Raw genomic sequence first — 11,480 nt, 5'->3', positions numbered from 1 at the left:
ATTCTGTGGCCCTTCTCTCTGAGGGGGAGAGGTTGTTATAGTGGTGTTTGTTGAGTATTTCATTGTTCATTCTTTCTCTGAAGTAGTTGATGTAGCAGTCAATGTTTGAATTTTGTCCACTGTTAGGTGCATTGATTCCTTAGCACTCGGTCAGGAGAAATGTACTTTTCCTTTTCTGACAGGAGAAGGGGAAGGAAGCTTCAAACTTTAGCTGTCATTCATTAGCTGAGTTTGGAAAGAAAGTGAGGGGAATGCCTTTTAGAGGCTTTGCATTTATATTAAAATAGCGTATACGTGCATCCTGTAGCTGAGGAAATACAGAGATACTTAGTTTAGTTTAAGAAAAAAGAATCTGTTTATAGCTGGTAGGTGTGTGATTACACCAGTGTGAATTCATAACGACCAAGTGAATTTGGCTCTGTTCTTATCTGTTAAATACGTTTTATTAAGCATGCAAACCAAATATAGACTGCCCTACCACTGCCTGGCCACGAGATGGTGCAACATGCCTACTTATTACAATCCAGCTGGTGAAGTTTCATCAGCAATCCACTTCAACCCAACCTGTTATGACAAAATAAAATGACCTGCAAAAGATCACCTTTGGGACGCCCCAAAATTGTTTATTGACACAAGGGGCTCTTTACAGAGGGGATGTATTTTTACTGAAACAGTTGATGTGGGTTACAGAGCTGTGAGTTTTCTGCAGCGTGTTAGATTTCTGCTTGATAGAAAATTCTTTTTATATAACAAAAAATAAAAGAACATAACTATTCGCACTGCTTGTGCTTGAAGCAAATGGCATAGTTAAACATAAGAGCTTGCTGGTAGGCTGCTGCCAAATGTGTGATTTGATTCCTGAATGAAATTTGGCTTTAAGACTCGGGGCAGCAGGAACTTTAATTACCAAAAGAGGTGAATCTTCTTGGCTTTCTTCTTCCTGGAAACTGGTTGTATAAGACCAGTCCATGCCTTCTTGCCAAGGAGCAGTATTGCCATCAACAATGGAGATTACCATTCAGTTACTCCCCTTGGCAAAAGAAAGGGAATAGGACATTTGATTGTGGGGCTGCCAGGAGAGGAAGAAAAATCAGAACCTGCTTTTAATGTGTCTGAAGGATCACATGAAGGAGAGCTAATTTTCTCTTGGAATCCTGTTTTTATTTAGAAAATCTGAGTGCTAAAACCTGTAATCCAGCCTGAAACATCTGTGGTCTTCCAGATAGAGGTCTGGCTGCTGCAAGAGAGCAAGTAAAAATAAAACGTTTTTGCATGATAGGGGGAAAAGTCAGCTCAAGAATAAGCAGATTCTGTAAGCAAACTCCTTGCTTAATAATGCACCTGTTTCTTATCTAGGCTCTGCTTTGAAACATCTTATGGAGAAGAAGCAGCACATAACCATGTCAGTGATGTACTCCAGTAGGACCAAGTGTTCATAATGTTTTATGCAACCCTTGCATCTGTGCAAGTGGCTAGTCAGCTTCTCAATTGTTTGTTTGCATAACTGAATGCTTGTTTATGTTGTTATAATTATGTAAACTTGCAAGAGAAATGGAGAGCCAATCAATTGATTTTAGCCTCTGTTTCCGCAGAGGAGAAGTAGCTATCAAACTAACAAATTCACCTGGATCTGAGTAGCCTGTAGAAACGAGACTCAGGATGGTTAGGAATAGAAAACAAAGTAAAGAGGTCTGCTCTGCATTGACTTGGTAGCCAGGCATACTAATCAGAATAAGGTCTTTGGTAGTCCCATTAGAAAAATGGATCTGTAGCCATCTTTTTAAAAAAGAAATAACTTGGTTAAGGCCATACCTGAAAAGTAACTGGTTAGGTCATCAGAACTGAGCCTGCAAAATGAGAATACAGTAAGATCTCTGGTAGTAATATCCTTTTTTATGGTCTGATTGAGCTCCTGCAATGAGGTTGGTTGCCTTGATTACCTATTAATATAATATGTATTTCACAAACTTTAGACAAGCAGTTGAGGTATGAAATTGGGAGAGGAATATAAAATTTTACTGCCAAAATGCTCACTAAACTTAACAATTGGACTCTCCTATGATTTGAAGTTCCTGCTGTGAGCAGTATCCTCCCTCCTCCAGTGTATCTCACAGTCTCTCAATTATATTTTCCTAGCTTGTATAAATAATGTCATCTGCAAATTGTGGGGAGAAAGTATGCCACAAAAATGTACTTTTTTTACCCCTGGGCTCTTAGGTTCTCTTTTATTTTGCATCTGTACAGCATGAAGCAATTCCAGGCTTGACACCTAACAGGGAGGCTGTAGGAGAAAATGGGTATTGAACGTAACTCAATAGTCCAGCTGAATTTGCTTTTCGAAAAGCAATTCCTTGATAACATTAGTTTTTTGGTAAGAAAGACGGGAGGTTTGGTATTATACTCATGAAAACAGCTATTTAATTTTAAAAGAAAAAATATCTCTTGAATGTATACTATGTTTTTTCTTGCCTGCATGACAATTTGTTCTGAATTTTGGAGTCGAGCACTTCATATAGGGAAGATGCTGCCAATGATTATTATTCATCTGAAGGAACAGTGCAGCGAGGATAATTTCTTTGGCCAAGTATATCACTAGGCAAAGCAGAAAAATGCAGTGGTTCTTAATTGTTTAGAATAGTAGTAAAAATACATGTAAAGCCCTATCGGCTTCCCCTGGCCCCCCTAGAAAGAAACTGGTATGTCAGGCTGTCAAAAAATACTGTTATTTGACGGAAAGGAAATGTTTCTTTCAACAAATTGTCTTTTATTTTTTTAAACTCTACAAAGTAAATGTGTTCTCATTTGTTTCTAGACAAGACAACAGCATAGATTCTACTTCTTATCTGAAGGAAGACAACAAGCTGGAAGGCCTGGAATCAAAACAAGGTACGGATCAGAAAGCTGAAGTCTTGCACCATTGGTGTGAGGAAGCGAGTGATTTAAAGTATTCAGGCTTATTATTGAACTTTAGGGATAACTACAATTATGTCTCCTCAGTAGGTTCAAATGACTCGGGACATCTGTGTCATAAAAATGAGGCTTTGGGTAGTATAGAAATGAGGCCAAGAAGGTTTTTTTCTTTTTTCTTTTTTTTTTCTTTTTGAGCGAACCCTCACTCCAGATCATGCATCTAAACTTCAAAATGATTGAGCGATCAGCTCTTTCATTGATGCTGCGTTGGGGACTGCACCTTGTCAAGACTTCTGAATGTCAGGCTTATACATTGAGAGGTTTTGCAGCTTTCATGCTGAAATACACATTCATGGAAAGCACTTAGTTTTGTCATTCCACCTCCTTCTCTCACTTCCTCTCAACATACCTGGACACACTCTTTAGTTCTCTTTGCTCAGATGCCTATAATAATGCAAAGTCACAGAAGATAATTCATAATTTTCATATACAGTAGGATCCTGCTAGTGATGCATCAAAAGAGCAGTCTCTAGTTCTCCTTGTTTATACTTTAAACTTTTTTATGGAGTACAAAAATACAAATCCATAAACAAGTACTCTTATTGTGCTAGTATATTTCCACTTTGCTACTCAGAGGCATTCAATATGATGAGCATTTGGAGCAGTCAGAGGTTTTCCTAATCTGTTATAGAAACATTGATTGCTCTTCCTAATTTCTCTAGAATTTAAAGTCCTAATAACATAAAAGGAACTGTTCAGAAACATACTACAAGTCCGTTATAAAGTAGTGGGAGGACTTGACAAAATAATTAAGCAAACGTTTATAAGCAGGAACAGATCTTTATGTCCATAAATTAAACAAGTTGTTATAAGCAAAAGTACGATTCCTTAAAAAACAAAAAGTTGGGACTGTGCCCTCGGCCTGGGTTTGTGCAGTTTTCAGCACCTGAGTATGGAACCTTGGCTTCCCTTAGGCATTTGCCTCTGACTCCCAAACAGTCCTTTTATAATCTCTTCTTAGTGTAACTAAGTGAAAGTGACTGAGGCACTTGCCCCTAGTGCTGACTTTGGCAGGGGCAGTGGAGGAAAGCCAGAAAGGATTAAAAAATATCTGCTGCTGTAGTAGCTACCCTGTGTGCTATAGAATCATAGAAAATGAGGGTTGGAAGACACCTTAGAAGGACATCTAGTCCAGCCTCCTGCTCAAAGCAAGATGGTGTTGCTATAGCCCAGCATGCAGAATTTCCCAGTTATGTCTGTGCTCTCTCCTCAGCCATGTTACACGCAAAATAATTGCTTGCTTTCTTCAGGGGTGGCTAGCTGATCCAAAGGGTCTACATCCCTACTTCCCAATTTTTACTCATACCTCTATCCTGATCAGTAGAAGACACCTATTTTAGGAGCTTTAAACCCCTCAAATCTGCAGCAGTGGAACTGCTTTGTACCTAGAGAAGCTGTAGTCCTTTAGTGCTTAGTAGCTTAGCTTGGAGAGAAATTAATATAGTAGTAGGGGACGAAAACATAAAGCTATCCTAGTTGAAGAGGGTCTTTGATCATTTCGACATTATGTTGATGTATACAAAACCAGTATAAATTAGACCAGGGTATATGTTCATCTCTCTGTGCCCAATTATTGATTACCCTATATGGCAGCTTCAGCACCAGCCCAGGGCACAGAGTGCATGGTGAATCTGGCCCTGGCCCCAGCCCCTGCCAGGTAGTAGCAGCAGCAGCAGCTCCAGCCTTTTGATGCTGTCTCTGGACCTCCACTGACTACAGCTTCTGTTGACATCACACTGTTGACTTCAGACAGCAGTGATCGTGGCCTCAGCTCTGGTCCCAACCTGCGGCTGGTGGCACCTCTGGCTCCAGTCCTGGACCAGTCCCAGGTTGGAGCCAGGGCTGCAGTCTCCTGACCCAGGCCAGTAATTGAGTCCAAGACCATTCTTTTTTCCCCCCTCATGTTGAATGGGCGGGGGGGGGAAATCTCATCTTGTATTTGAGTAAATGTAGTAGTAATAATATAGATTTGACTTCTGTGTAGGAAGCACTGCAACAATTGTTTTACAACACTGCCTACTTCCAGTATTTTATACATTGCACTGGCCGCTTGTATCTTGGCCTGTTTACTATTACTATGTCCAGCAAATCTAAATAAGAATAATGTCAGAAATAGCTTTTGCAGTCTGTAAATGCTTCAGATTCTGATAAGCTGTATTCCTGTTTCATGAGGATCTAATATTATTTTCTCCCTGCAACTTTTATTTTTCAGTCCTGAGTCCTGTCGTCTTTGAACAGCTTTGCATACTTTTGAAGTAGCTAGTGAGAGGAATTAAATAGTCGGGGAGGGAGGAATGTCATCATAAAACCAGCAAAATTGTTAGGAGCAGTATGCCATGACTGTGAGAAATGCTTTAAATATTGCTTGTTGCACTATATGGAGTGACCTCGGAATTGACAGATTTCCTGCAGACCTCTTCCACTTCTTCTGTATTATCACAGGGAATTGATGACTTGCAGGTGATTGCTTCATTGTCCTTTTTTATGACTTTATCAACCACAGTATCATGATGGCTTTGGGCTATGACAGCAGCTCCGCTCAAGATGTTAGCTTTAAAGAGCTTTTGAGAATATGGGCATAAATTGTAAAATATAACTTAGTAATCATTCTTCTTCTGTGCTGGAGCCTGTGGTGCTAAAGGAAAAAGGTAGAAAAGGAGGGGGTAAGCAGAAGTGAGCAAAATATGGTTAAAAAAGGAATTAAGTGTGCAGACATGAATTTTACAGTCATAGCTGAAGGAATAAGTACAAGTTATCAAAATGAAAAAGATAATGAGAAATGCCATCCAAGACTTTTATTACTATGTAAAATTACAACTGGAAAAGAGGGAAATGAAGCTCATCAGCTAATTAAACAACATTTGTAGGCCAGTGGGGTTGTATGATTATTATGCATTGTGCTGCCACTGAGAATCTAAGTTCTGGATGGAACCCAGTTCTTGCAAGCAACACCTTTGCATGCTGGGTAGGTTCCTGTTCTGTGCAAATGGTGGGACAGGGATGAAGAACAGCTCTCCAAAACTTTTATCTTTTTCCCAGCATCTCATGAGTTCCAGTTGAATTATGTTTCTCTTTGTCTGTAAATAGGGAGTTAACTTTGCACCAGATTCTTTCAACGTAGCGTTTTTTGTTTTTGTTTTTGTTTTTTTTGTCCCATGAAAATGCTGCTGAGTTGAGCAATGTCTTAAGTAAATATGGCTTGGTGCCCCTCTGGGAAGACAAAAGAATTTCCATTTGTTAATCCTACTGTTTCTCATCTCTTTTGATCTTCCATATACTTGGTTTCTGACAAGTTTGAGTAAGTAAAATTGTCTGCAAGGTTCTTTCTGTAGGCAGTACCTCCAGACTACAGCTGTTGTTGAAAATACAGATGCTCAATAAGGTGGCATTTAGAGAAAGGGCAATACTATGTATTGCTTCTGTGTAGGGGGCTCTGAAGATGGCAAATTTTGAATAGAATTAAAAATAATGTGTATGTACGTTGACCCCCAATAGAGCAATGCTTATACTTTAAGTCATGACTTGTTTAACACCATGGACCAGAAATTCTACATATTTTTTTCATCCTTGTTTATAAGTGAACAATAAGTGCATATGTGTGCACATTCCCCCAGACACCAAAAAGCATTTTAGTCTAGGTGAATACTTTTAAGCATACTTCTCTTTCCCTTTAAAGGAAAAACTGAATACTGACAAAGTTCGTTTAGAGCTTGTTTTGGAACTGAGTCAGTATAATTTGGTGGTTCATGTCCCACCAAATCTTTGTGCAGAATCTCCACAGAATGCAAGGACTTTTCTACAGAGATCCAGGGGAGGAAATGGCTCAATATGTGTACAGAGAGCGTTGCAGTTCTCTCTTCTGTCTTGCATAGTTTTTTTTCTTGAAATATGCTGTACAACCAAAGGCAAACATAACAGTGGCTTAAAACAAACCTCCTTCCAAAGATTCTTTAATGTACATTTTTGAAGAGGGAAAGGAATTGTTGATGTTGGGACTAAAACTCAAGCTCTTGTTAGAGTGTTCTCATTAGTATTTAGATGAATGATGAATACAACCTGTTCTGAATACTTTTACAATAACAATATGAAATGTGAATATGTTGTCCAAAAATACAGTGATGTGAAGATAGTTAGTTCAAGGTATTTGGACTTTGGCTCCCTGCTGTTAGGCAACATTATCAATGTCATATTTATAGGGCCCTACGGAATTCATGGCAGAAGTGGCATGCACTGTGACTCCCTTAACGTTGCAGGTTCCCCCATGCACTCTCACCTGCTGCTGATTGGAGAGGCCCTGCTTGTGGCTTGTTCATGACCAGCAAGGAAGCAAAAACGGTGGTTTTGCCTCCCAGACAGTAAGCAGCAAACGGCAGGGTTGCTGGGGCCCTGGTTGCTGGGGCCCTATAGCCAGTCAGCAGCAGGAAGCAAAAATGGCACCATGTTTAAAACTGTGGTTTTTACCTCCTTGCTGATCAAGAGTGAGCTGCAGGCGGGTCCCCTCCACCAGTCGGCGGTAGACAGATGCATGGGGGAACCTGCAAAATTAAAGGAGCTGCACTGCATGCCACTTCTGTGAATTCGGCAGGGCCCTACGTATTTATAACCTGAACTTCAGTAACACTTGAATTGCCTGGTATCTAAAAGCAGGAATTCACGAAGGAAGTACTTCATTGGTTTCCAATATATCAGTGGCTTTGTTGTTGATGAGCAGTACTGATCAATAAAACTCCTAGCCCTGGAGATCTGAGATTCTGGAGCTAAGGAATGGATGGATAAAACTATTAATACTTTAAAAGCAGTCCACTAAGATGAAAAAAAGTTAAATCTGATGACAAAAGACTAGTTTAAAAAGTTAAAAAGAGATTTAATTAATATTGTACTGATATACAGGTATTTATAATCTCCCCTGATAATTTTGGTGTGTAGATACTGTTGTGCTTTCCAGCTGATATCATAATGTAATACATAAAGCTACTGTGTATCACTGTAAATTTGCTTTAGAACTTCAGTGCATGATGAAAAGCTTTTTGTGAATTACCTGGAGATCTTAACTTTTCTATAGTCATGCTACTAGAAGCTTCTATAAAATCTACCAAATTGGTAATTTTGTCTTTTTGTCGCTATAAATAATTGGTTCATTTTAAGCAATAAACAATGCTGTTAGTGTCTCCAAAGATACAAATATTGCCCAAGTACTGGTAATTGCTCAGGTGAGAGTGTTAAGAGAAATAGTTGATTTACAGCCAGATTGTCACTGTCTCTTGTGGAGGTTTTGCTATAGTTTTATTCCACTGTACTGCCATTTCTAATTACTTTTTCTAATAAAACCCTACTTCTAACTGAAATTTAGAAGCCATCACCAACATTTCTTTCCTAAGTCGTTCAAATATTTCAGCTATATTGAGTTCAGGTCAGTGAAAAAACTGAATACTTGTAATGTGTGATTTCTCATATCCTGATTGGCTATGGTGGTATTACTTCATAAATTTCAGAGGAATCTTAAAGTATTTTTTAAAACCATACACTTTGAACATTAAATTTGCTTTAAAATAATAAACAATAATCAATCTGAGGTTCTCCATATCAACTTTCAATTTGTAATGCAGAAGCCTCATTGTGATATAAAACCTTATGACATTTTAATTAGGAAAATAGATCATGTAACTCCATATGATGGAATAAATTTTCCAGGCACTGCTGCCTTGGTATACTGCATGTTCTTCTAAATTGGAATAAAAAATGCATTAAAACTTGTCTAAATTAGATCAGCCTTAAAGTTGGGGGAGGGAAAAAAAGAAAAAATAGTTGTCTTTAATTTATTGATGCTTTTTCTCATACTCTGTCTCTGTGCAGAGAATCACTTTTATGCAGAGGCAGTTTCTAAGTTGAAAGGGATTTTTTTTTTGTTAGGATTCCTGCAGTATGTGGTTATTTGTTATATTTGTGTTACAGCCAAAGGAGAAGATAGCGATGTCCTCAGTATAAATGCGGATGCATACGATAGTGACATAGAAGGCCCGTGCAATGACGAGGAGAGTCCACACGTGCCAGAAAGTGCTGTCAGAAGTGGAGCCGGTCAGATAGATGACCTTCAGAAGGACATTGAGAAAAGTGTGAATGAGATACTGGGGTTGGCAGAATCTAGCCCAAAGGAGTCTAAAACAGCATCCTTGGCCGTTCCTCCATCAGAAGATGTTCAGCCATCAGCACAGCAGCTGGAGCTCCTGGAGCTTGAGATGAGGGCCAGAGCTATTAAGGCCCTGATGAAAGCTGGCGATGTAAAAAAATAGCCCTAAGGTTGTTTCATTTACATTTTTTATATTCGTTTTGAAGAGTGTGATGTCAGTTCTTTTAAGTGCTAAAGTCTATTTGGATTGGGTATGACATTCCTCATTCAAACCCTTTTTTGCGTATCCTGACCTGTGGCTTAAATTGTTGATAGCTGTTTTCATTGCCTCTGGTGTACTGCTTTCTGTGACTTGCACAAATGGATTGGTTTGACACTGGACTGGATCAGTGTCTCTATGCTGGGTTATCAGGAAGGAGTCCTAGATTGTATAGAACTATGCCAGGACACTGGTGCCTTTTAGAAAAGTTAAAAGAGCAATGTAGGTTTCTTTTTTATAATCCCTGTAGTTAGCAGTTAAACAGACAATTTATTTATTCCCTCTTGAACTTCTTAATTTAAGTAACTTGGGTGTATATGTACTTCTTTAAAAAAAAAATTCTGTTTTTAAGAGGTCTTTTCTGGCCTGATGTTACTTATCTGCTTGCATCATTCAGTGATGTGATTTGAGATACTTATTTTTCATTGGGAGCCCTGCTTACACTAATGAAAATATACTAGTTAAAAATGAATGACAACTCCCTTCAGGAGATTTAAAAGTATAATAAATTTTTTAGAGAATGAAAATTGCTGAAGTGAGTTTAAATAAGCGATTTAGTGTTGGTTATTGTTAGAAAGTTACAGAAGTGCCTGGAAGTAATTCTATTGACAAACCATAGTAACAGGGTTTTTATACTGTTGTTTATTTGCTTTTGTTATGTTTTCCCATGACTATCTTGTGCGTTTCAGTTGAAAACAATAAATTATGTATACATTTTCTCTAATTGTGATCCTTTCTATTTAAAATTTGGCAAAGCTCTTGAGATGGAATGATGCAGGAAATCAAACTGTTTGAAAGATCTCTGGTCTTGATGGCAAATGTTTTTATATTTATGTGATAGTATAGCTTCTTCGTATTCCCTGTAAATATGAAAACCTCTTTAACCTTGTTAGAGAGGCTTTCTGGAAAAGTCTTGTAATTTATGGATATTTTGAAAAGATGCAGAAATCATAAATTCCACATTCTTCATTTTAAGGATGCTTGTGTAGATTTAATTTTTTACAGTTTATTCTCCTATTATGGAATTCTAACTGCAACAAGCTAGTTTTGATTTTGTTTAGAAGTGGTGCTATTTTTATACTTGACTGTTTATACGGTCACTGTATATTTTTAAAATATACCTACTGAATTTGTTATATCCCAAGTATGTGAGTCTAATCCTTGTTAAATAAAATGGTTCATTATGTGTAGCTCCATTGAATTTTCTTTTATCACCTTGTGAAATAAGCAAATGAAGTATCAAACAATACAGCCTTAAAAATTAGTCCTTTCTCATTAAACTACTGTGAAATACTTCCCATTGTTTACATCAAATTGGGGTTTTTTTAGTAATATGCAATATCTAAAATGTTCCTATGAGATTTGAAAGAGTTTTCATAAGTTGGTAAATGTGGCCATTGATTTTTGGTAGCAGGTTCCTTTTCCATCTTCTTAAGTAGCATTGGGTAATTTAAATAATATTTTGAATAAGTGCAACATAAATTTGCTGTAAACTAAAAACATTATTATATGCAGCTGGGAGGATAGTTATAGTAAGGACTCCTCAAAGGGTGGCAGAGAACTGAGTGAGTAACAACGGGTGCCAGTCATATCGTGACTTAAATTTTGTCTGTTGTTTGTAGCAGTTGAAGGACAGAAATGGATGTGAAAGGAAGAATGAACTGGATCAATTTAGTACACAGACTTCTGCCTAAAAAGTGGTGTGCCAGCAGCTTTACAATTTAATGTTGTCGTGGAACCTAGGATTGCTTTGTATTTAGGGCAGCAAAGGCAGGTACAGTGGAGTCGCATCTTACACAGACAGGGGTTAGGTTCTAAAGTCAGCGCGTAAGGCAAAAATCGCATATAGTCAGAATTACCCTTGTAGCTGCTTGGCCCCATGCACTGCACTGCAGGGGGGGCAGCTACAGGCTGAATCCAAACAATCGGCACTCTGGGCCATACACGTATGATGAATTCGCGTAAGTTAAACGCACATATCATGCGACTCCACTATAATGGTAAAAGGGCAGTTGGTAATCCTTGCGGTCTGGGATTCTTAGGCTGTGAAGTCACAAAATATTGTAATTGCTTTACTGTAAATGTTTTGTGTTGTATGTGTATACCTCACATCATTAAGTTTTG

The 11,480-nt window shown here is 38.2% G+C and overlaps 1 protein-coding gene across 1 annotated transcript in view; it reads left to right on the top strand.

Annotated features, from left to right (window-relative positions):
• Nucleotides 1–10,546, top strand: part of CAAP1 (caspase activity and apoptosis inhibitor 1) — a 32,055-nt gene extending 21,509 nt beyond the window's left edge. Inside the window, exons 5-6 of the mRNA XM_019555281.1 lie at nucleotides 2,813–2,886; nucleotides 8,923–10,546. Coding sequence (XP_019410826.1) covers nucleotides 2,813–2,886; nucleotides 8,923–9,260 — 412 coding nt within the window. The 3' untranslated portion in view covers nucleotides 9,261–10,546. The remainder of the gene's footprint in view (nucleotides 1–2,812; nucleotides 2,887–8,922) is intronic.
• The last annotated feature ends 934 nt before the right edge of the window (nucleotides 10,547–11,480 follow it).

This window comes from Crocodylus porosus, unplaced genomic scaffold, assembly GCF_001723895.1.
Source record: "Crocodylus porosus isolate Cpor-Errol unplaced genomic scaffold, CroPor_comp1, whole genome shotgun sequence".
Classification (NCBI taxonomy): Eukaryota; Metazoa; Chordata; order Crocodylia; family Crocodylidae; genus Crocodylus; species Crocodylus porosus.
This window is presented reverse-complemented; position numbering and strand designations above follow the sequence as displayed.